The sequence below is a fragment of the Balaenoptera musculus genome, chromosome 8 (assembly GCF_009873245.2).
Source record: "Balaenoptera musculus isolate JJ_BM4_2016_0621 chromosome 8, mBalMus1.pri.v3, whole genome shotgun sequence".
NCBI classification, from domain to species: domain Eukaryota; kingdom Metazoa; phylum Chordata; class Mammalia; order Artiodactyla; family Balaenopteridae; genus Balaenoptera; species Balaenoptera musculus.
This window is the reverse complement of record NC_045792.1, coordinates 31,974,089-32,000,608: the sequence shown is the minus strand read 5'-3', so window position 1 is coordinate 32,000,608 and position 26,520 is coordinate 31,974,089. Positions and strand designations below refer to the sequence as shown.

At 35.9% G+C, this 26,520-nt stretch overlaps 1 protein-coding gene across 1 annotated transcript in view; it reads left to right on the top strand.

Annotated features, from left to right (window-relative positions):
* Positions 1–26,520, top strand: part of ARHGAP42 (Rho GTPase activating protein 42) — a 292,266-nt gene that overhangs the window by 212,638 nt on the left and 53,108 nt on the right. The window contains exons 6-10 of the mRNA XM_036860862.1: positions 6,045–6,155; positions 15,670–15,774; positions 17,782–17,911; positions 24,195–24,295; positions 25,997–26,106. Of these exons, the coding sequence (XP_036716757.1) occupies positions 6,045–6,155; positions 15,670–15,774; positions 17,782–17,911; positions 24,195–24,295; positions 25,997–26,106 (557 nt within the window). The remainder of the gene's footprint in view (positions 1–6,044; positions 6,156–15,669; positions 15,775–17,781; positions 17,912–24,194; positions 24,296–25,996; positions 26,107–26,520) is intronic.

Below are 26,520 nucleotides of genomic sequence, written 5' to 3'. Positions count from 1 at the left end.
CGTAGAGAACAAATGTATGGATTCCAAGGGAGAAAAGGGTGGGGTGGGAGGAATTGGGAGATTGAGATTGACACATATGCACTATTGATACTATGTATAAAATAGACAACTGAGGGGAACATACTGTATGGCACAGGGAACTCTACTTAGTGCACTGTGGTGACCTAAATGGGAGGAAAATCCAAAAGAGAGGGGATATATGTGTATGTATGGCTGATTCACTTGGCTGTGCAGTAGAAGCTAACACCACATTGTAAAGCAACTATACTCCAATAAAAATTAATTTTAAAAAAATCAACTGCCTCAAAATCAAGGGTAGTTTAAATTTAGAGTCTCTAAAGGGTTATCAGGTTCTTGGTGAATATGAGGGCCACCCTTAGATAAGACATTGCTTAAAGCATCTAGAAAATATTAACTTTATCATAATTTTAAAGTCCTCTAGAGTTTATGATTTAATTTTCCCTGACAACCTAGCTCAATATTTAATACTTGTTAGTTGCCCTCAATCCCTTGAGCTATGATAGAATATTCATTCTGGTTTTGTATTTAGTTGGATGCTAGAAAAACTTATAACACGGTTAGTAACATCCTCCACTTGCCCCACTACACACACACACACACACACACTTTTTTTCCAGGAGGCACAGCCCGCAATAGAATACAAACAGATATTGTGCAGAGAAACTCCTCAGAGCGTATAATGTAGACAAGGAAAAACGTAGCTTGCTTTTTATTTATTCCTCTATCCTTCCAGGAGTCAAAACTGTTATAGGGCAATGCTGCCGCACACGTATTTAATTCCGTAACATGGCATTAAATGTCATCTGTTCCCTTCCAGAGCAGCTCTGGTCCTTCTGTCAGCACCAAGCCTATTAAGTTCTCAGAAAGACCCCTCTGTGCCTTCTTACTGGCACAGCTGACTCTTTGTTCATTTTGCTCATGGAAAATAAGTGACTGCCCATTACCAGGACTGAATTAGGGGTCAGCTTGTGTTGGTAAAGCTCCAAGGCCATCAACTAGATGGACCACTGGAGCAAACAGAATTGGAACGAGACTCGTCAAAATTATGGGCTTTACAGTAGATGAAAAGAAGTAATATTTGATATGTGAATGGATAATTTCTTTCTAAGCATAAAATAAGAGGAAGAGATCATAAAGGAAATGTAGAAAGACCAGAATACATGAAAGTAATCTATTTCAAAAAAAAAATTAAATCAAAATAAAAGGCAAAGTGTTAGGAAATGTATACAATATATGACACAGGATAACCATCTCTTATATATGTGTTTGCAAATCAATGTGAAAAAGATAAAGACTTTAGTGGAAAAAATGGGGTAAGAATATGAAAGGGCACTTCATCAAAGAAGAAATATAAACCATAATAAATATTGTAAGTTTCAATGTCACATGTATTAAAAAGTGCAATTTAATAATAGTAGCAGCATGTTATTTTATTTTCTTAAAATATAATATCCATTGTTAGTGAAGGTATGGGAAACTGAGCACACATTTACTTTTCTGGTGGGAATATGAAATCATTCAATAACTTTTGAGGTAAATTTGACATCATATTTCAATCAATGTTATATGTACAAGATAGTTGAAGTGATTTTATTGATAGAAATTTTCCCTAAAGAAATGATCAGAAATAAGCATAAAAATAAATTGTGTAAATATGTTGATCCAAGAGTTATTCACAATGCAAATTTTAGAAACATCTGAAATGGCACAAAAGAATGATTGGGATAAATATACAAATATAGCTTGGCCAAAAATGGAATTGATATGGCTGTGAAAAGTTTTATTTGGAAAATCATTTAAAGACATTTGGAAATATTTTTTAGCTTAAGAGGAAAAAAAAAAACCAGGATTTAAACCAGAATGTACACTATTATTCAGGTTTTTTGAAGTAAGTTTGTGTTTGTGTGCGTGTTACACATCAAAATATTGATAGTGGGGCTGCAATTTTTATTTTCTTTACATTTTCCTGTTATAATAATGAACAATGAATAAACTTATAGTAATGAATATGTATTACTTTTATAGTTAGGAAAAAAGTAAAGGGATTCCTTTTAGGAACCCAGAGTTTGTGTTTCTATCTATCACTAAATACGCTTTCAAAATGTTCTTCTTCCCACTTCCTGAGTGAAGGGAATCCCTCAGGTTCTACCTTATAGCTCTATTCTTATCCTTCAGTTTGTGTCCCTGCTAGCTCTGCTCCTTCCATATTGTCTGTAACATCTCGGCGAGTATCTCCCACCATCATACCTGACCACCTTTGCACTGTCCACTGACTGGTTACCAGGACTTCAGACTACAACACCTTAGTGACACATGTGAAATCTCACACATTTTCTCAGATTTGCTCCTGCTTCTCACTTCTTTAATTCTGTTAATGCTGGTATTATTTCTTGTGTCAAAATTATCTTTGACTTTTTTTTTCCCCCCTTGCTTCTCACACCCATATCCTTCAACTTCTCTTTCTAGGATATACCAAACACCTTTACCTTTATCAAATAAGAGCTCTCCTTATACTCACATGCACCCAGCTTTACCATTGAATCAACACATTCTACACTGTCCTCACTTTAATCTTCTTCAGGTTCACCTCTGATCTTGTCCACACCCTTCTCAAGCTTTTGCATGGTTTATAGGATGACATTTGCACTCATTCTCCCTATTTTGCCTCAATTCTCATTTCTGACTGTTTCAAACCAACCCTTTCGATCTATCTACCAAAACATAACTTCTGACTTTATTCCCTCACCGAAACGCTTCTTTTATCTCCATGTACTCTAACCTCTCCATTCTTCAGCATCCAGCTTAAATCCTTTCTCCTCTGGGAATGATTCAGCAAATATCACCTGAGCCTTTTTCCTCTATTTTGAATTGAGACAGCTTATTATGGTTGGGGAAGAAGTTAGGTACCTACAGAACTATGTGGTTTTCTTATGTAATTAACTTGGTTTCTTACTAGGATGACTTTGCCACATAAATAACAGCTTATACCTGTTGTTCTGGACTAATTACTAATCCCTTTCAGTTTTAAAAGTTTAGACAATAAATTACATAGTTATTCTACTTCTCCAGTACAAAATATATGACAGTTGCTAGTGGGTATGTAAGTAAGTGTCTGCTACACACTATGAGCTTGAGTACTAAAGGAATTCGTCTGAGGTAAAAGAATGTCTTTCTAAATCTTGTACTGAAGAAAAGAATTAAGCTATTGTATTCTTTTAGCACTGTGCATTCTAGATGACCTTTCAAAGCAGATTCGGTATATTGAATTTAGTTGTTGAAGTCTAGGGGAAACCAGGCACAAAATTCCAAGAATCCTCTCCCAGTGGAGACACATAGGACTTAATTCCCCCAGCAATGAGTCGTGACAACATGTGTGAAATGTGGTCTACTAGAAACTCATAGACTGAGTGCCCATGGTTTTTACTGGGGGCTGGTCGTATAGGCACCCTCCGCTCGTCATATACCCAAATTCCAGACTCCCAGAAAGAAAGCAGGTGTTCAAAATAAACCATATTGTTTGCACAGTTTCAGCATAGTGAACTACTCTTATCAGTTAGGCTGGTGGGAACCCTCCCAAAATCCACATTCCCATATGCCAGCCAAGGGCCAACCTTGTAAGCAGGCCTTTCAATGGATAGTATTCATGCCTGCTCTGCTAACATTTTCTGCACAGCTTTGTTGACCAGAAATAATCATTTTAGGCTCTAAGATGTCTCAACATTCTAGTTTGTTCCTGTGTGCTGGTTGACACAAAGACTATCTTTTAAAGTAAATGAAAGTTTCAGAAATAACTTGTGGAATAGACTGTTATCTCTGAGACTGAAATTATTCTCGCATCCTTTACACCCAATGGTGTACTGAAGCTTTCTCTTGGAGAGCTGATTTCTTCATCTCTTTCTCATCACTCGTTCAGTGATGTTGTGTTTGTGATTTGGAGCTGGCTATTTTGGGAATATTTTACCACAGAAACCAGCAAATACTGCAAATCAGACACGCTCCCCCACCTGCAAGAGAGCCAATTGTTAAACATTTATTAGCATACCACCACCTGTACCCCCTTACCGTTTGTTCTATACGTAGTGTGTTCCTCTAAGCAGTGGTAAAAAGAAAATATATATGATTTGTGTGGAATAATGACTTTGGGTGCTGAGAAGCTTCTGGTCCAAATTTCTTACCTGATTTATGTGTTCTTCTCATATATTAGTTTATAAACTTGAAATTCTCAAGTTTAAAAATCCCTACTGAGTTGCTTATAATATTGGGCCATTTTAAATTATATAAATAATTGCACAGCAAGTAGTAAGTATATATAATTATTTTTAAAGGTCTTTCTTTCAAATGAAGTTTTAAGATGCTATGCTAAGCCAGCAAACCTAATTTTATCTTTCTTTAAGCTTTTGTTTGTTAAATTATCATTGTAAAATGGCTACAAAACAATGTCCTATTCCCAAATTGTTGTTGGCAGATACTTAGTATTCCAGAGAGGCCATTCTTTTCATCTGCTTTTAGTAATCTCAGCTGGCAGTGAGGAGTGTGTAGCTGGGCAACGAAAGTAAAATCATGCCTCCCTACTAAACCAAAGTCAGTTTTAAAGACAGCATCCAAGGACGATGGTGGGCATAGAAGTGGGAAGAGAATGTGCATGGCATTGATGGAGCATGATTTATTGCTTGGAACCTTTGCATTTGGGAGCTCTGTTACCAGTATTATCTCTGTAAGAGTTTACCTAATATGTGGCTCTGCTGTTTAATATTCTCAGATGATTTTTTTTAACATCTTTATTGGAGTATAATTGCTTTACAATGGTGTGTTAGTTTCTGCTTTATAACAAAGTGAATCAGCTATACGTATACATATATTCCCATATGTCCTCCCTCTTGCGTCTCCCTCCCATCCTCCCTGTCCCACCCATCTAGGTGGTCACAAAGCACCAAGCTGATCTCCCTGTGACATGTGGCTGCTTCCCACTAGCTATCTATTTTACATTTGGTAGTGTATACTACTCAAAGCAATCTACAGATTCAATGCAATCCCTATCAAACTACCAATGGCATTTTTCACAGAACTAGAACAAAAAAATTCACAATTTGTATGGAAACACAAAAGACCCCAAATAGCCAAAGCAATCTTGAGAAAGAAAAACGGAGCTGGAGGAATCAGGCTCCCGGACTTCAGACTATACTACAAAGCTACAGTCATCAAGACAGTATGGGACTGGCACAAAAACAGAAATATAGATCAATGGAACAGGATAGAAAGCCCAGAGATAAACCCACACACATATGGTCACCTTATTTTTGATGAAGGAGGCAAGAATATACAATGGAGAAAAGACAGCCTCTTCAATAAGTGGTGCTGGGAAAACTGGACAGCTACATGTAAAAGAATGAAATTAGAACACTCCCTAACACCATACACAAAAATAATCTCAGATGATTCTTCCTCAATTAAATCCAAACATTATGCAGTTTTCATGGTCTTTTATAGTGTGATTCCAGCCTTGCTTCTCCCTCCTTCCTTCCACTTACTTACTCTGAAGGCAGACTCTTTCATGCCTTTTTACTTTTTCATGGGAGTAAACTCTTTTTTATCTTTGACTCTTCACAGCCAGTTATTTATCTTAAGATTCAACTCAGAACACCACCATTTTCTCCCAGAATTTAGTCTCTTTCTTGTGATTCCCATAGATTTTCATATATTTTTACATACCCCTTTTATAATAATTTTTTAATGTAATGAATGTTGTGTGCTTGCTCTGTGTGTGTGTGTGTGTGTGTGTGTGTGTGTGTGTGTGTGTATGCATTTTTCTTCCCGTTCAAAACACTATAAGCTCTTGAGGGCAAGGACTGTGTTTTCCTAGCCTCTGTATTCCCAAGACATAATAATTGCTATATTCAAACTTTTTGAAGGACTTAATTTTTTAAAAAAGATTTTAGAGTAAAACAGGATTTGAGTTCCTCTCTAACAGAGAACCTTCAGTAATCACTCCCTGCATCATGATTTGCCTTTTTTGTGCTTTTTAGGCAGATACACAGATTGACCGAGAGCATCAAAACTTCTATGAGGCGTCACTAGAATATGTCTTTAAAATTCAAGAGGTTCAAGAAAAAAAGAAGTTTGAATTTGTCGAACCGGTAAGATTTATTTTCCCTATAAAATAGTAGGTACAGTACATCTCTGAAACAAAATTTGCATTTTTTTCTGTTGAAAATTATGTTTTTTAAAAATAAAAGGAGGGAGAGGAGTGGGGGAGGGTGAGTAGGTGGAGCACAGAGCACTTTAGGGCAATGAAACTAATCTATAGGACACTATAATGGTGGATACATGTTATTCATTATACATTTGTCAAAACTCATAACACTTACAATACCAAGAGTGAACTGTAATGTAAACTATGAACTTTAATAATAATATGTCAATATTGGGTTATCACTTGCAACCAATGTACCACACTGACGCAAGATGTTAATAATGGGAACTCTGTGTGGGTAGGGGCCAAGGGGGTGTATGTGAACTCTATAATTTCTTTTTTTTTTGAATTTTTAAATTTTATTTTATTTATTTATTTTTTATACAGCAGGCTCTTATTATCTATTTTATACATATTATAAATTCTATGATTTCTGCTCAATTTTTCTATAAACCTAAAACTGCCCTAAGAATAGCCTATTGATTTAAAAAACCTAAAATTAAAAATTAAGGCATGTATATTACATATACCTAAGGGAATATACCTCACCACTAAAGTGACCCATTTACCAAACCTTTAGTTGAAGGGAGAAGAGGTAAGGCTGTATTTCTTCCTTCGTTCCACCCTGCTTCCTTGCAAGGCTGGGACCTGCCTGACTTTCCAGTGAAGTCATTTATTTTCCTAAGTCAGTGTAAAAAGTAATGGATTCCCTAACGTAAACTGCATTATAGAAAAAGAACAGGTGGCTGGTCTTTATAAGCTTACTTCATTTTCTTAGCATTTTTTTCCCAAGTAATACCCTAATATGTTACAATATTGCCTGAGTAGGCATCTTCATGAGGTATCATCTATGATGAATAAGGGTGAGTTCTACAGCCAAGATAGTGCTCAGTTCCCATGTGATGATGGAGTAGCTATCATAAAATATGTAAGAAATCAAATATATAATTTAAGCCATACTTTTCTTCCTATGTCAGTTTATAAAAAATCTATTTATAATGGGAAATAAAATACCCTATTCCTATTTTAGTGGAGGTGACATGGAGAAGGGAAGATCCATTTCAAAATATATTTGAAAATTTTACTTCCTGATGAAAACCCATCAGTGATTCCCTAAAGATGATGGGAAACTGAGACAGAGCAGAGTCTGGGAAGAGCCATCAGCCCCTGCCTGGCTCCCAGCACCTCTGCTTCACGCCTCTCCCTTCAGCTGGAGCCACCTGACAGTCTGCTGGACACTTGGCAAGTTTCTAAGGCGAGCCCTTCAGCTAGAAGGATTTAAGGAACCAGAGGCCACACCACAGGCTCAGGAATTTAACTTTAACCCTCTATTTGGGATGACAGCCTTGACTCCAAGTTCCGTTTGCCAAAGAGCTAAGTCCTTAAACCCCTTAGGGTGAATTGATAACCTCTTATTTAGCAGATGCTTTGAGGATCTGATTAAACTTTTTTGGGGGGCTCTCCGAAACTCATCTGGGGTTCATGGACAACTAGTCAGCCTAATAAGCCCTAGTCAACGAAGATGACTAATGCTTAAAATTCCTACTCCCCTTCTCATGGAGTAATAAGTCCTGCCTCTGAAGTCTATCATGGTTTTTGAAGCCTCTCTCCTTGCTGGCAAACTTCCTCTTTATGGCCTGCCTCTTGGAATTTCTGAATTTTAGCTCTTTGTTAGAATGCCCCCATTAATTCTGATGGTTTTCCTTCATACTCCTTCATTACCTGTTCCCATTCCCTTCAGATACTGTGCTCATCTTCTCTGCGGTTCTTCCTCACACCTGGAATGATCCTTTTACACCTGTAGTACCTCTGGCTCTCTGGAGAGGTATGCAGGTAGCCTATTTCCCCATCTGAGCCTCTCTTATAGCCCATCCTGTCTGGGAACAGTGAACTAGACCATTCTGTAAGATGACATCAGGTATATAAAGAAAACGTTGTAAAATTGTTTGCTCATAGGTCACAGAAGGAATGATAAGAATTTATGAATTTTTGTGATAATATAGGAAGAGAAATGGAAATTGTCCTTCAATTGAAATGTGTTTTCTTCTCTCCCTCTACTGTATCCCGAACTGGGATGGTCTGATAAGTCTTCTGTAATGCATGCCTTTCTGGTGACACCACAATCAAGGTCGATGTTAAAATTGTCCTTCTTCCAAAATATTTTCCTGGCTGCTGGATTTTTCCTATTAGAATGTCTGGCCAAACCAAATAGTACTGTCAGTTTAGTCTCCTTCTCATTTCCAGCCGCAAAGTCTCATCCACGGGGTTTTACTTAATTTCCACCCCAATGTAGAGAAGAATAGAAACGGGAGCAATAGAACATGGGCATGTCGCTCTTTAGGTTATGCATTTACAAATCAATTTGCAGGAAAAAAGCTTTTAAAATTTCAAAAACAAAGCCCGGAGGAGGTATAAACATAAAAGAACATGAGGATACTTTAATATCTTTGCAGGTTTTTTTCTGCAGAAATCCAATTCTTGTTGCATAAAGTTTTATATTGCAGAAATGAAGCAGTCTATGCTAGTTTAGCTGAGATTTATTTAACAAATAAGCATTAGAGGAAAGCAAAATACTTTAGGGATGCAACTAATCTCATACAGTTTGTATGATATCAAGTAGAAAATATAAATAGTCCTGGTGATTCCCATTAAATAATATCCTTACTTTATGATGATCATTTGAGATAATTTTACATTGTTTCAGTTAATGTCAAGATCCTACGACAGTTGATCTTTGAACAACATAAGTTTGAACTTTGTGGATCCCACTTATATTTGGATGTTTTTCAGTAAATACTGCAGTACTACACAATCTGCTGGTTGGTTGAGTCTGAAGATGCAGAACGTACCAAGGCAGGACTGTAAAGTTATATACAGAGTTGCAAAGGTTGTGTGTGTGTGTGTGTGTGTGTGTGTGTGTGTGTGTGTGTGTAGGCGTCCTTAATTCCCAAATTGTTTAAGGGTCAATTTGTACTTATGATAAAACTTCTACAGAATATTCAGATGATATTAGGAATAGATGTTCCTACGGTGTAATTATTCTAAGGAGAATCTAGGTCTAATACAAGGAAAAAAGAGGGGGCATTTATATATATTTTATAAATTATTATTTTTGAAGTATACAGAAAGCCAGCTTTTTAAACTCAGTTCTCCATTAGCTATATGATTTTAATGGCCTTTTTTCCCCTCTGTTTATCTATCATATTTTATTTAGAAAGTGATGGTAGCTAACTCATGATTTTAGACCCGTACTACCCAGTATGGTAGCAACTACTTGTGTTTGTCTGTCAAGCCCTTGAAATGAGACTAGTGTAGATTAAGATGTGCTCCAAGTGTGAAATAGATACTAGATTGAAAAGGCTTTAGTACAAAAAAATATTTTAAAAGCATGTGAAATATCATTAAAACCTCTTCTATATTGATTACATGTTGAAATGATAATCTTTTGACTACATTTTGTCAAAATATTAAATTTCACTTGGTTTAAATTTCTTGTGACTACCAGAAAGTTAAAAATTTCACATTGGTTTGCATTTGTGGTTCACATTATATTTCTGTCCAGCAGTCCTAGCTGTAACCTTTCAGATTTGCCGAAAAGATATTTGAGTTCAGGTCTGTAATGGGGGAAATGAGATCAGCAAGAGAGAAACATCATCTCCTGACTCTTGATCGTAAGATCCTCCTACTTCTCAGAGTTGCCCGGAGCTTCTGAGAATTTTGAGGGATTAGGAGAAAAAGCTTGAGAAGTAGCTGAACATGAACAACCTACATAAGAGAGTTTAACCCCAGTGTCTCAGAAGTCTGTTATGGGACATGAAAGTTTGTGATTCAGAAAACCAAAAGAATCTTTTTATGACAACTCCTTTATGGTTCATTCAGCTGCAATTGGTGTATGTTTTGATTATAGCCTTTGAGAGTACTTAGTTGGGACTGATGTTTTGTGATCAACTACTATGTGTCCCATGTTTTCTGTGTTCTCCCACATGAACCCCACCACGGCTTTATTATTGGTAGCTGTTATCCTTCCAGATGAGGAAGTTAAGTCACAGAAAGATTATTAGTTGCCTGAGGTCACAAACCTAAAGAGGGGGAGAACCAGGAATCGAGAACCCAAGTCTGAAGTTACTGTTTTGTACCACCTGCTGCCTTAATGGCTACTTGATTACAAAAATTAGTTCTTCTTAATACTTGCTCTGACCAAGTAAAATGGATGACCCTAGAAAATTGGATTGTAAAGCTACTTTGATTCCTTAAAATAAGAAAAAGAAAGTAAGAGATTGACCTTTACTTTGGTAAAGGTACTTGAGTCAGGGCACATACCTGTCCATTCATTCACCTGTTCTTCCATCCTTCTTTCATCATCCTGTTTTAAGTTGTCTCCCCAGGCCACAGGTGACTGGCCACTTTCCATGTAGAGACAGAAAAGTATAATGGCTGAGTGACGATAAGATGGAATTTGGCTTCGGTCTTAATAACTGTGTGAATTTGGCACACTTTTCAAATTCTGTGTGCCTCAGGTTTTTATCTGTCAATCAGGGATAAAATTTGTATGTAGTTCCCAGGATTGTGATGAGTCTCAACCGACACAGGTAATGCACAGAGTAATTGCCTCGTTCGTTATTAACATCAGCAAGGTATCAGCTAGTGTGAGCTCTCACATGGACTGTTATTACTAGATATGAAAACAGTATTGATGAATCATTTATTAGTGTGGCTTCAAAGCCAGATAAAGCTTTTTCAAAAACACATTTTTAATTTTAACATGCTTCAAAGTATACATCTAAATTCCGTAAGAACATTTTCATTTTAGAGTGTTCTTTAGACTTCATTTTAGTCTTTTTGAATTATGTTTAAAATTCATATGACAAATGAAAATAAACTGTTCAATATAAACTAAAGCACACTGCTTTTGATCCTCTTCCCTTATTCTGCTGAATTTAATTTTAAATCATTTTTTGAAGAAAATTTCAGGTAATTTAGTTAACATGCTTTAGTTTTTTAACTTATTATATCATGAAGTATACTATAAAATGCTTTGTGGGTTCTCTAAAAAAGTTTGAATAATTTTGAGACTGAACACCAGCTACTTGCTAAGTTAAAGAAGACTATCAAATAGTATAGAGATAGTATATATACTAGTATATATATATATATATACATATATATGTATGTATGTATATATATGTATGTGTATATATATATATACTAGTATATATATATCTAGTATATAATAGTATATTTCAGGTCTTGAAAGTCAAACCTTTTGTGTTCTTTTTCAATATGATTGGTTAGCCTTAATGTAGAAAATTTAATTTAGGGTAAATTAAAGTGAGAATATAAGATAACGTCATTTAAAAAAAAAAAAAAACACTGTAGGACTAAAGGTTACATTTCTATCCTGCTGAAAACCTAAGTGCAATCATTCTATAAAAATGAAACAATAAAGCTCTCCTCAGCTCGTATATTTTTAAATAAAAACTGTGTTGGTTTTTGGATTTAGTTCTAGATACTGTCATTGAACATCTGAAATATATAATAGTAGTTAGATAGTGAATAGAATTTTGGAAAAGTAAGAAAAATGCATTCTATGTGTTTGGCTAACTCATCCCCTTGTACTCCATATATGGGAAAAGAATCTAAAAAAGAGTGGATATATGTATATGTATAACTGATTCACTTTGCTATATACCTGAAACTAACACAACATTGTAAATCAACTATACTCCAATAAAAATTTTTAAAAATAAATTAAAATATTAAAAATTAAAAAAACAAAAAAACTAACCAACCAAAATAAAAAAAAAAAATTCCATCATGTAAAGGCCTGGTCTAAACGTAGCTTCTGCTGGGCTTAATCACATCAATGGCCACATTACCTTCTTCATTCCCATTTAGTTGAAAAGATAAGCTGACTGTTCTTCCTTGTTTTGTTCCTTTACCACAGAATTTTACCTCTCCCTATTGCTACTTCATCTGAATTCCATCCCCTTGAGATCTTAGAAATTCTTACCTTCAGAAACACCAGTGAGACTCTACTGCTGAGGCAGTATATAGCCATGACTTCAAAAAATTTTGGCTGTTTAAATTAATTGAATCTATGTACGTATCTATTCGTTCATTCATTTGTTCTCCCATCCTTCTTTCATCACCCTCTTTTAAAAGTTGTCTCCGTAAGCCACAGTTGACTGACCACTTTCCATCCTTGACTCTCTTTTTTTTCTTCAGTTTCCTCATTTATTGGGTTAGATTTTGATACTTTTTCATTTCCATTCAATAAACTCCTCTGAGCTTCCATGCATTAGACTTAAAGCACTCTGTAGTCATTCTGAAGCTGTCCTCTAACATGTTTCTGTTCCTCCAAGTAAAGAATAGCAGAGACTACAGCAGTAACTTGCAGGCCAGACACCTGTACAGGATGAAAATTGATGCCTTGCCTTTGCGCTGCTTTTCCAATCTTCTTAGAGATTTCAGTGGCCAAATGTAAACACCTGTATAAGATTTTGATCTCTTTTAGTGCATTGTGGTGCTCTGTGTATAAGTGTTTGTTTTTACTGTTTTAAAAAAACAGCCTTATTGGGTTGTATAATAATACACATACCATTCGGTTCACCCAGTTTTAGTTCGTTTTTGTCTGTGGTGTGACATAGGTGTCCAACTCCATTCTTTTGCATGTGGCTATCCAGTGGTCCAAGAATTCTTTGTTGAAAACACTATTCTTTATCCACTGTATGGTCTTGGCACCCTTGTGGAAAATAAGTTGACCATAGATGTATGGGTTTACTTCTAGACTCTCAGCTCTCCTCCACTGATTTATAGGTCTGTCCTTGTTCCAGTATCACACTGTGTTGATTACCCCAGTGCTGCTCAGTTTGGACAGCAGTCATCTGGAATTACTGGAATTACTTCATATTGCTTCGGGGGTCTGCCCCTCACTCCCATGCTAAACCCCGACACCTTTTTTCACTTTGCTATTCACAGTATCACTGGTAACTGTGGGCCCTTAAGGCTTGAAACCTGGTGATTAATGGGCTGGGAAATTATGAATAGCTGTTCCCTTACTGACTTGTAATGGGTTTTGCTAAATGATTATCTATAAAGGCAGTATCAGTTTTTACATTTGGTCAGGATTTTGGAGTGGAGAAGTCATTTGATTCTAAAGCCCTTGGGAATAATGAAATGCTATATGAGTTTGTCCTGATGATAAAAGTGCCTTTCTTAATATTAAAACCTAATCTATCTAGTAGTTTGTAGTGATTGTTACTGTTATTTAAAAGCCAGGTTTACTTTAAGGTAAGCTGAGACAGTAGTCTTTCTCCCACCACTCCACCCACTCAGGCACATTGAACAGAGAAAATGACACGTGGGAGATGCAATTCTTAAAGATTGTCAGGCTGTCCTATTAAGTTTCCTTAATTTAACATCATGGAATTTATTGAGGATGAAATGAATGAGTATATATTCAAACCTAAGAAATGTTTAACTTTGCTACCATCTAGAGGCAGTTACTTCATACATGCTGTCTTTATTAAACTTTCCCAAATGCTACTTCCAAAGTAGATGTGGGACAAAAGTAAAAGATAGGTGGCTCTTTGTATATAATTTTTCTGTACCTCCCAAAGAGCTGTACTGTTCCTAGTGGGTGCTCAGCACGCATTGTGAGATTAAAACATATTTGTTTGCTACTAAGTGAATCTGAATTTTACCAGAAGTTGCCAATAGGAGATGGATCTCAGGGAACTGGGTGTTTCATAGGAATATTTATTGCAGATATTCTTAAAGTATCTTCTTCATAAGTTAGATTCTTTGGACTTAGCATGATATTAGAATAGTATCTTTCTTTTATGGCATCCAGTTCTTAATAAGACAGTTTAATTGTGGGCTAATTATAGACATTAAAAAATTAAACAATACTCCTTCCAACAACTTCATAAACTATTATTCAGATACTTAGAAGGCCTAAATACTTCAAAAATATTTTCTTATTTTGTCTCTGAAAATCTCTAAATTACATATCCAAGCCTCAGTTAATTAAAGGTAATTTTAATCCTATTTTAAGATACAATTCTTTTTAATTGGGCCACAGTATGTGCAAACTATATATCTTAAATTATTGGATAATTTAACAAATATAGCATCCTTTTAGTAAAGGATAAGCTATTGAATTTTAGTTTTGATAATAATTATTGTTGTAACATTGACAGTGTAAAATAGTTCTAAAATTTGCAAACAATACATTTGGACACATTATCAGGAACTGTTGAACAAGTGAAGGAAATTCTTTGAAATATAACAACTTAAAACCAATTTGAAAGTATATGCTTTCCAAAACGAACATAATTTTGTAAGAAGTTGACTTGTTATAGGAAGAAGAGCATTAGGTCATTGTAGAATCAGTATTTAACTGTTGGAAATCATGACACACATACCAGTTGATGCTTAGCTGAATCTTCCTTCTTCCCCAGACAGAGGAAATGACAGGATGTTATTCACATATGAAAGTGGTTTCAAATTGTGTTTCTTCCTTAATTTAAAATAATAGTTTACAGACATATTATGCTATTTGAATTAGAAAAACATTAGCCACTTCTCAAAAATATTTTCTAACTTTATTGTAGGAAGAAGTTGTGGATGAGATTGAATTGGTGGACATGTCTGTGGAATAAAATCCCAGTGAATTAAATGAAAAAATTTAAGTAAATTATTTTTCAGTTATAACATTTCATACAAACAACTGTGTCCTGTAACTCTATGGAGAGCTGCTCTTGCTTTACAAATAAGAACATCATAAATAAGCGCATATGAATTTGGGATTAGAAGGCTAGGATCGTAGAAATTGTGCTTTTCTAAAGGAGATTTTACTCTAACTCTTACATGAAAGATCTGTATCTAGCTCCATGTTTTTGCTCAACTCTTCCCTCTGTTTTGAGTTCTTCCTGCTGCTTGCTTAAGTGTTGTCTGTTTAATACCCAAACCAGTACTGCCACCTTGTGATATTTTTCTTAATTTCATCTGACCATCCTTATTCCTTTCCTTGGGTACTTTTATCTCTAATTTACTGGTTTAGTCTTCCTCACATCTGCACATGTTTGAATTTGGTTAGAATCTCTTCCTATTTTGGTTAGAATCTCTTCTATGTTCCTTTGGTCTTTATCCCCATTAATGTTCTCTCCTGGATATTTCGTCAGTGCATTGGAAGATTAGAGTACTTAACTTGACTTGACACCTGTCCATGACAAGACTTAAATATTAAATCACGTCTACCAAAAAGGAAGTAAAAATTAACTTCCATGTCTTCTGTTTCACATCCATAATTCTAGTGCCTACTTAGCTAAGGAGATTCAAAATTTGTTAGCTTGAGAGATTAGAATGAAATATAATTTCTGTAATTTATTATATTTGATCATCATTTTTAAAAAGCACGTTTTCATGGTTTCTTTTTTATCTCTTTATTTTTGCAGCTTTTGTCATTCCTTCAGGGTTTATTTACTTTTTACCACGAGGGATATGAACTCGCCCAGGAATTTGCACCATATAAACAACAGCTGCAGTTCAACTTGCAGAATGTAAGACTATACCTGTTCTCACTGCCTCTCCTTAGTGAATAAAATGATCCCAGGGCAACTGAGTTATGACCAAATTGAACCTTGGAATCTTTCAAAAACTTACCTAAGTACAAAAAAAGCTCACTCATTTAGAAAAACCACTTAATAAATTTATTAATTTTTTTTTATAATTGCTGGTTGAAAGTATGCCAGGAAAGAGTTAATCTTATTAACTCTTTAGAGTTAGAAAAATATAAACTGGCAAATTTCATAAAAATAAAAATATCTGAGGTGCAGAAACCTTGGAAGCTTCTGCCTTTATCTAGCATTTTCATTATTTTACTGGGTGACCTTAGGCAAGTTGTATTTCCTGAGAGGGCAGCATGTCTATATTTGTGAAATGAACAGGTGGACTTTCACACTGTCCCTTCATCCCTGAAGTTGTACTATTATATAGCTGATATTTAGTGTTTTGTAAAAATAAATTTAAATGTGGTTTTGAAGCATTCATAATAGCTGCTTTAAAGCTACAGGGAGAATTATTTACAAACATCCTATCTATTTCTGTCAGGGTTTATTTTGTAAAGTTCTCCAATCAATCCTTTTAATATCTGATTGCATAGTTAGACAAATTCTGATTTACGTATGCTGAACACCAGTTACACTTAAAAAAAAAGTTAGCCAGTCCATTTCTGCATGATCAAATATGACAAATAACAAAATCTTAATTGTTGAGGATTTTGTATAAATGAAAAGTTATTTCTGAAACCCTGTCTAGTACTCTATAGCTAAAATAATTTGTGAAGGTTTCACTTAATTTTCTATAAAAAGCATGTCTTTCACTCCTTACCTGATTCTTGCCATTATAAAGATGTTCAGCAAATAGAAATATGGAGTTGGAGTGTCCCATGAGAAATATGTGATTGGATTTATTCCACCTGTGTTTCGAGTTTAGCTTTTTATTTAACCTAGATTTTCTAGCAGAATCGATTTCACATTCAATTCATTCCATTGTTTTTCAATATGGAATGCATTTGGGCTTTTTCAGTAAATATTAAAAGGGAAAGTTATAAAATCCAAAGTATTTTTATTATTTATCTCCATATTAAATGCAATTACAGTAAGATTCCTGGGATTTGAGAACAGGAGATAGGTAAAATATTAGAAAAAATTCTGATCCTTATGTTTAAAAGGGAAAAGTGGCAATTAAGAAAACTTTCTTAACTTACTTTGAGATTCAGGTCTTTTAGTAGGGGCCATAACAAAATCTTAGAGTTGGATGGTGATGATTTTTATGTTTCCAAATGAATATTGTTGAGATAATGTGGCCTGAATACAAAATTGATTTTCATAGAGAAAAGCCTTATGCTTTCTATGTCTTCCCTTAAGTAAACTTGCTATGATGTGAATAAGCTATTTCTTACAATAGAAGAAGTTAGAACTTGGAAACCTATTCATTTTTATGAGTTAATTTACGCACTGACTTCTTGATAACTATATTAGGATTTCTGAAAAACAAGCTAAGTGATACGTCTTCAAAAAATGTTTGGAATAAAAGTGATGAACTTTTTTCTTGGTAAGTGCCACATGTATCAAAAGTATGTGGATTTATTTTAACCCCCAAAAGAAATTAAGTCCCTGTGTATCTTCCTTTTTACCTTAGGTATTATGGCATATAAAACTCTATTTAATTAGTATTGCGTATTTGTAAAACTATAAGTTGTCCCCCTAGGTAATGTTAAGCGGGAAATTGGATGAAACACACACACACACACACACACACACACACACACACACACACACACAGAGATTCAAAGAGAAACATGCAGAAGGTCATTCAGCAAAGTTTCACTAAAGTAATTCAAAATTAGAGCATAGGATTCAACGGAGAGGGTTGTGGATATGGTGAACAGTCCTGAAAGAATCAAGGTTATCCTTTGCACCGTTTGCAGTTTTGAAACTTTAGGCTGAGGTTCCTCAAAACTGGTAGAAAACAATGAATGAAATTGTTGTTTCTGTTTACTTAAGACAAGGAATAATTTTGAAAGTACGCGACAAGAGGTAGAGCGGTTGATGCAAAGGATGAAATCTGCCAGTCAAGATTACAGACCACCCAGCCAGTGGACGATGGAAGGCTACCTTTATGTCCAAGAGAAACGTGAGTTGCAAAGAGATAAGTTAATGTCTGTTATGATTAACATTCTGTTTCTGTGAGATGTGAGTTGGTTAGTTTCTTTTCCTTCAAGTAGGAAGACTGAAATTCCTTACAGCTTTATACTACTTAGTCTGCTCTGCCAACCACTGCCACCGAAGTGTGGAAGTTCTTCCCCTTTGCACCATCAGATTCTCTAAGTTGGTATGTTATTGAACTTGGAACTTATACTTTTCATGATGATATAGTAACACGAGTTCAGGTTTAGAATTTAATTGTGTTATCTAATCTCAATTTAAAGTTTCATGGAGAATTAAAAATCAAAGCCTTTATCAGATGAATCATCTTGGTGACTTTGGTAATAGTTTTCCCCTTCAGCGGCATTATTTCATTTAATTCTGTGCTCTGACAGTTTTCAGGAGTAAAACTGGCAATTATGTAATGTCAAACTGGCACTCTTTACTTCCTGATGTTAGGAAATAAGCATCAGACCCAATAGAACACTACTATCATTGCCTCACACTAAGTAAGTTTTTCTCACAAAAATTAATAAAAAGCCATTCAAACTTGTATAACTAGGGTCCTTTCTTGTCATAAAGTGGAACAAGTCTGACTAAATTAACTCTCTATTTCAAACCAGAATGTCCTAAAGCACTCTTACTGTTTGTGCTAAAGGAACAGTTTTTTTACTTCCAGTGCATCATGGACCAGTGTCATCGTAAAACAAAAAATCACGTGCTTGGATTTTGCAGTAATCTCAAATTGCTCTGAAAGTTTTGAAATGCTTATTCTCACTTTCTGTACTTTTTCTCACATACTGGGACTCACAGACCACATGCAGTAGCACTGCTCCAAGTCTCTCTATCTGTAGACAATACATCAATGTAGTTGTTTTGGTTAGAAGACATTATAGTTAAAGGGTTTGAGATGCGGAAGCTGTAGATGTTGGGTTGACTGTGAAAGTTTTTTGGACAGGATGCAAAATGATCACTAAAATGCCAACATATTTTATATTTTACATGCCTAGGTGATGCTCATTTGATCCTTAGCAATATGCAAACAAATAACAGTTTGATCCAGTTATCTTGGCAAACATTTATTACTGCATAGGTGGTAGAGGGCTGCTGGCTCAGGAGGTCTGGTTCCAGGACTTTCTCTCTCGTAACTACCTTTGACCAGTCTGCTGCTTTCAGATGTTAAAATGGTAAATCTGATTACCTGCCTATCTATTCTCTAATTAGAATATCCTAAATAGGCTTTACCAAAATTTCATGAAAAAGACCGATTCTTTGGTCATATATACGGTATATGGATTTGACTCAGGACTCTAAGGAAATGTTTGAGTACTGAATAATTATTCCATATTTGAGAGCCTCACTGTGAGGGTACCTGGAGGGGAGCTCACATTTTGCCGAGTGGAAGAATTTGTGGATAGTGAGGCCTGTTCAAACCTGCATCTGGTAGAGGAAGTGCCATCCTCTTGCCTGAAGATTTTTTATTCATTTTAACTCAGTAATATTTTATTTCTTGAGGTTCCCCCCCCCATTGTTAACACAGTTGCTAAAAGCTTTGTGAATATACAGTATCTTGTTCTAAACAAAAAAGCTTTGGATTACCTAGCAAAATTCTTGTGTATATAACCTTCAAATATGCCCTGTTCAATTACTACTTGGTAGTTTATCCATTGGATGGTGCCATGGTTTGCTTACCCATTCCCCAGCTGTTGGACATTTGGATCAAACTAAAAGCATAGTTCCTACCATATGACCCAGCAATCCCACTACTGGGCATGTACCCTGAGAAAACCATAATTCAAAAAGAGTCATGTACCAAAATGTTCATTGCAGCTCTATTTACAATAGCCAGGACATGGAAGCAACCTAAGTGTCCATCAACAGATGAATGGATAAAGAATATGTGGCACATATATACAATGGAATATTACTCAGCAATAAAAAGAAATGAAAATTGAGTTATTTGTAGTGAGGTGGATGGACCTAGAGTCTGTCATACAAAGTGAAGTAAGTCAGAAAGAGAAAAACAAATACCATATGCTAACACATACATATGGAATCTAAAAAAAAAAAAGTGGTCATGGAGAACCTAGGGGCAAGACGGGAATAAAGTCACAGACCTACTAGAGAATGGACTTGAGGACACGGGGAAAGGGAAGGGTAAGCTGGGACAAAATGAGAGAGTGGCATGGACATATATATGCTACCAAATGTAAAATAGATAGCTAGTGGGAAGCAACCGCATAGCACAAGGAGATCAGCTCGGTGCTTTGTGACCACCTAGAGGGGTGGGATAGGGAGGGTTGGAGGGAGGGAGACGCAAGAGGGAAGAAATATGGGGACATATGTATATGTATAACTGATTCACTTTGTTATAAAGCAGAAACTAACACACCATTGTAAAGCAATTCTACTCCAATAAAGATGTTTAAAAAAATAAAAATAAAAAAAAAATAAAAGCATGGTTCCTTTAATAATTTCAGGGCTGGATGGGTGGACAAGATGCAGTGTTTTATGCAGCTGTCTTATGTTGGTATCTTTTGTTCTAAGATACCTGACTTCCCCTCTGGGTCAGGCTGAACTGATCATAAAGCCCTTTGTGGCACTGACCTTTTTTTCTGAGAGTTCCTTGCCCTCTAAATGATAACATCTACTCTTAGACTACAAAACTCAGGTAAATCTTCAACTCTAGTGTCTCTCTGTAGCCTGGGACCAAGTCTGTCCATTTGTCTTGTCGATTCACTTTGAACCCACACCTTCTCTCCATCTCCGCAGTCTTGCAGTGACCTCCTAACTGTTCTCTTCTCACCCCCAGGCTTGTGCTTCTCAGTCCATTCTCAGAGAGCTTCCAGCAGCTCCCTGCAGTGCTTGCTTGGTTGTGCCTCTCCTGTGATGGCCCTGGCCGTGCATGGCGTTCGAGGCTCTCACAGTTGGGCTCCTCTGTTTTTAGCATCCTCTCTTATGATGTTGTCTTCCTGCTCCCACGACAGCTTCCACCTCCATTTTTCTCTATATCTGCCGGTGTTATTTTTGTAGCTTTAGCGAGGCACACTTGGCATGCAGCAAACTGCACATATTTAAAAAGTACAGTTTGATCAGTTTTGCCATATGTGTGCACCTGTGAAGCCATCACCACAATCAACATATTCATCACCTTCAAAAGTGTTCTTATGCCCCAATATAATCCCTCCCTCCTTTAATTCCCACTTACCATCCACCCCTCTTCCCCTTGCCTAGGGATTTAAAAAGAAAAAATGAATGGATTTATATGCTGTTGGAATTATTTTTCTATAAGGGACAAGTATTCAAAGCCCCTTTCTACTTGGAATCTTTGAAAGCATTTATATTAAGAAAATCTGACGAGTTCACTAAGACATATTGATTGTACTCTTGCTATCACTGAATAAGTCCTGTGGGGAACAGAAAATGAGATGAAGAATATGCCTTCAAGGTGTTTATTCTATAGTGGAAGGCACCAGATAAACTCACACAACTAGCAACCAGTGATCAATAGTAAATATCAGAGCTGTAAATTGAGTGATAAATGGACATGGATGTAATGGGGTGGTAGCAGATTATTGCTGTTTAGACATAGCATTCCACTTTATCTGGATATGTGGTTTGTATGTTACCCACCTCTAGGCAAACATTAAATTGCATTCTAGTAGACTCCAGTTTATCCAGGAAGAGCATGGGGTCCAGAGTCAGACAGAACTATGTTGGAATTTTATGCTACCTGTTAACTGGGTGATTCTGGGTAGGCAACTTTCTGAGCTCAGTCTCCTCATTTATAAAAGAGGGATATTTATATCTATCTCATAATAATATTGCAAGAATTAGAGATAGTGTATGTAAAATGTCTCTGTTATCAGTAGTGGTGCATAATAATACCACTGTGCTTCTAGGAGCCCTTACTATTCTGTGTAATTTATATTTATCTCATTTAATTCTTAAGACAACTCCTGAAAAATATCATTCCTCTGAAAAGAGCAACTCCAATCGCATGTCCTATTGATGAAGAAAGTAGCACCATCTGCAGCTCTTAAGCTTTATTTTCTTTTATGTAAAATGTTCTTTATAATGTCTGACTTTAAAAGTTCCTAGATAAAATGTTGGCACTTAGTAGGTATTCAGTGAATGTTAATTCCCTCCCATTCCACAGACGTCATCTCAGCAACCTCAGATGATCACTGGGTAAGATAATTAAACTTGTTTTGTTTTGCGACTTTAGAGCTATAATAAATTCTATTTACCCAGACTTTTTTTAGGGACTTAGAATTGCTTGCCTAAGAATGCCTGCCCTGGCCTGGTGCCAGGCAACTTTAAAGAAAGTAGCATGTGTGTGCCGCACGCTTGAAGATTAAATGCACGAGGTTCTGAACTTAAGATGGAGGCAGGAAAAAACACCTTGGGTCTAAAATGTCATCAGAGTGTTGCAGCAGCTTTATTTAAAAATTACAGTTAATATTGCTTCATAAATCGCTTCCTAAGTAGTAAAGTCACTATAAGGGTTTCTATCCAGCCACTTTCCACTAATCAGCTCTAAGCCTGTAAGTGTTTTACACCACGTGTAACAGAGTTATCAACAAGTATTGTTAAGTATTATAGTGTGAAATGGTCCCAAAACAGAATTGAAGTTAATTGCAGTAATCCTTATACAGTAATTACCAAGTATATAGCTGCACCCCATAATTTTAAAATCTGGAGTGGTTTAAGTATTAAAGCTAAACATGACACCAAGGGCACTATTATAGAAAAAAAATTCAAATGGCTCTTGAAACACTTTTCTCAAGCGGTGCATTTCTACAATTCAGTTTCTTGCTTTTGGATATATGGTTGTAAAACCAAGCCAGCAATAACATTGTACATAATTGTTGCTAGAGAGATCCAGGTGTTAAGCCAGATGGGACCCTACATGGAGAAGCTATAGGAAACAAACTCCATTTTCAACCCACTCAGCCCTCTACGGCATTTGGGTGCAGGATAATTGGCTTCCCTGGGGAAAAGCTGAAGGTCTTCTACCTGGGTCATGAAAAAATTGAACTTATGGTGCATTCCTGTGCCCTGGTGAAACAGCATTAAACAGTTTTTAAGACTACTGGATGATTAAGTGACACACTGTGGGAAAGGGTTGCACACCACAGCAGGATTGTGTTTATGGGGAAAAAGAAATTGAGCGGTTTACATATACAGCTTTTAATATAAATGGTAGAAATTATTTTCATTTTAAAGAGTAATTTGAATTCACTTTTTTCAGATTAGTGTTAAGAAGAAATAACTCTATGGTCAGTAAGGTCTTAGAGAAAGATGAGTGATTCATTCCTTCATTCATTTATCAAATCTTTATTGAGGAACAACTGTATGTCTGGCCCTGTTCTAAGGATTAAGAATATACTAGTCAGCAGAACATCACTGGTTCCTGTTCGCATAGAGCCTTAGTGATGGAGACAGACAATAAATTGGGTGAATTAGTAAAATGTTAGTCCTATCAGTAGTAAAGTGAAGAAATAAAGTTAAAACAAGAAAGAGAGATAAGAAATATCAAGGTGAGGGTGCTGTGATGTTAGCTATCTCTACAGAAAAGGCCATTTTATAAAGGTGACATTTAGGAAAAGACCTGAAAGAAGTGACATTGTCATGCAGCTATCTGAAGGAAAAGTGGTCCAGTGAAGTGCAAATGCCCTGGGGTAGAAATGCATTCACTGAGTTCTGAGATCAGCAAGGGGGCCAGTGTAGCTGGAGTAGAGTATATGAGGCAAAAGGCAGTGAGATCAATACTGAGGAGCCAGGTCATGTGGGGCCTTTGGTTTTTATCTGGGGTAATGTGGGAAACGACTGGAGGGTTTTGAACAAAGGGGTGAAATGACCTGGCTAAATTTTTAGCAGGGTATTTCTGGCAGTTTCAAAAATAGAGGACAAAGATGGAAGTAAGGAGACCTGTTATAGTACCTCAGACTGTCATTCTCATTCTTCCTACCTCTACGGGATGCAAGTATACCACTTTTACAGATGAGGTAACTGAAGTTCAGATCTAAAGTAACTCCTGAGTTTACAGAGTGAGTGTCGGAACTGTAAATAAAGCCAAGTTGTTTGGCTGCAAGACCCTCTACCCTACACCACTCTTGCTCCAGGCTAGCCTTTCTCACTCACAGTAAACATTCCCAACTTGCATGGTCTATGGAAATACTCAGTTGTGTTTCATGGCATCAAAAACTGTACAAACTTAGATACAGATCATTTATTAACAATCTGTAATGTTTGTTTCCTTATACTAGGACCACTTGGTTTTACATGGACTAAACATTATTGTACATATGATAAGGGAAGTAAAACATTTACAATGAGTGTTTCAGAAATGAAATCCAGTGGGAAAATGGTGAGTTGTTTTTATTTTTAATTGAACTTGTTATTTAAGTAATGGAAGCAAAACAAACAAAAATCATGTGTGCTTATTTTTCTGATAAACGTGCTCACAATTTTTAAAAATTGAGAAGTCAAAAATTTTTCTCTCACTTTAGTGACCTTGAAGACTTAAAAAGAGTGGCCAGGATTTTTCTTTTATTTTGGCCATGGAATGTTTATAAGCAGTTATATTAAATGTAGGGACACCTTGGTAGGTGTCATCTCCTATCCCTGGCAGTAGAGTTGTTTGCGTTGTTGGTTCGCCAGCAGCCCATAGAGACTGTCAGTGGCTGTTCCAGGCTCAAGGCATCTGCATCTTTCTTCCAGGTGGTCTCTTGTGGGAGCCCGGGTTTGCCCCTGCATGCCACTTCCTTTTCTGCACTGTGTACTACTTACTGAAATGCTGGCCAACAAACTTTCTCAGAAGAAATCAATCAATGCTTATTTACCCCTAAAGTAAATCAGTCACTGAATGTCTCGCATGGGTAGTGAACAGTACAGAACAAAGTGTACCTTATATGCGGAAGTGCTACAGAATACAACGCCTTTATTGCGTAGTGTACACTCTTTTTGTGAGTTAAGATATGAATATGGCAAACAATTGGACCTATGAATTAAATAATTGAACCATCATCTAAGAATCCTAGAGCTGGGAGTTATCCTAAAGATTATTTAGGCTAGCCTCATTTTACCTGATTAAAAAATAAAGACAATAGAAAGTAAGTGACTTACTCAGCTAATTTGTGGTGTAGATCATGGCAGAGGTAAATGTTGATCTAACTTAGACACATACTCAAATACATCAGCTGAAACTTATTGTGCTTGGGCATTCATTAGAGTCTAATAATTCAAAGTAAGAGACATAAAATAAAGGAGAACATACCAGAGAAAAAGAAACCTTAGATTGCTACCCTCACAAGAAGTTATTAAATGCTATAATCATGCCTAGTTTCTACTCTAAAAGTTTCATAAGAAAAGATATTGCCCAAAAGTCAGTTTATGTGACAGTCAGTGAGCTAATAATAAATAGTCCAAGCCAGAGTTCTATTAATAAGAGAGATTTGCAACCAGAAACAATAGAATTAACCAGGCATTAGGTAAATATTCCCCTTAAAATTGACTGGCATTTCAGGTATAGAAGAGAATTATGAATTGAGCCTATGTTGGATCCTGTCAAAAGAGGTTTAGTTTAGTTTTAGCAGCAGACTACTAGTTGGTTACCAGCAGGGGAATTACGTGGTATGCATGATAGTAATAACATTATAGCAAGTATCTACTAGAACTTTATTATTTTGGTAGCTCTCTTGAGGTTGTGAGCCAGCTATCATTTAATACTCTACAGCTCCAATACAAACACACACACACACACATTATAGTATAATTTAACATTATAAGTAAATATGTTGAAGGGTACTAGACAGGCATGTCACAGAATTCTTTGAATAAAACATGTATATATGATTAATTTATTAATAAATGGTTTGGTGTGTTACAGTTGGGCAGTTAACATTAGGCAGAAGTCTTTGTATTTATAGAAACAGGGTGTGATTATGATCTTTATACATAAACTGTACTCTAAGTTGTCATTTTAATATGGAAACTTTAGATGGTGTATTTAATGTATTTCAGTTCACCTTGTCATCATGTCAGTAATGTGCTCCACTTCTTGTTTCAGAATGGCCTTGTTACTAGCTCACCAGAAATGTTTAAATTAAAATCTTGTATCCGACGAAAGACAGATTCAATTGATAAACGATTCTGCTTTGACATAGAAGTAGTCGAAAGGTTTGAACTTTTCACTTTACATTTTTTAATAATCTAAATTATTTGTTTCTTTCTATGTATAGATGTAAATATGAAACAGCATAAAGTGCTTGTTTTTCAGTCTCTTTTTTAAAGACAATATATGTTTATTTCATTCTTTCACTTGTTTATTCAACAAATAAGTATTGCATGATGCTTTCAAAAAAATAAATCAGACACAGAGTGCTACCAAAGGGTAACATCACTCAGAGAAGAATCTGGAAAATCAATAAAGATGACTGCCTTAGGGGAAAGTGCATATTGTGGACTGAGGTCCCCATCAAAATGAAGGAACCTGATGGCATTGTTCATGGCTCCTGGGTCAGCCTTTTTGTATGCTTTTGAAATCTAGTGGCCTTGTTCCCAAGGAATAATAAGACACAACTGCAAATTCCA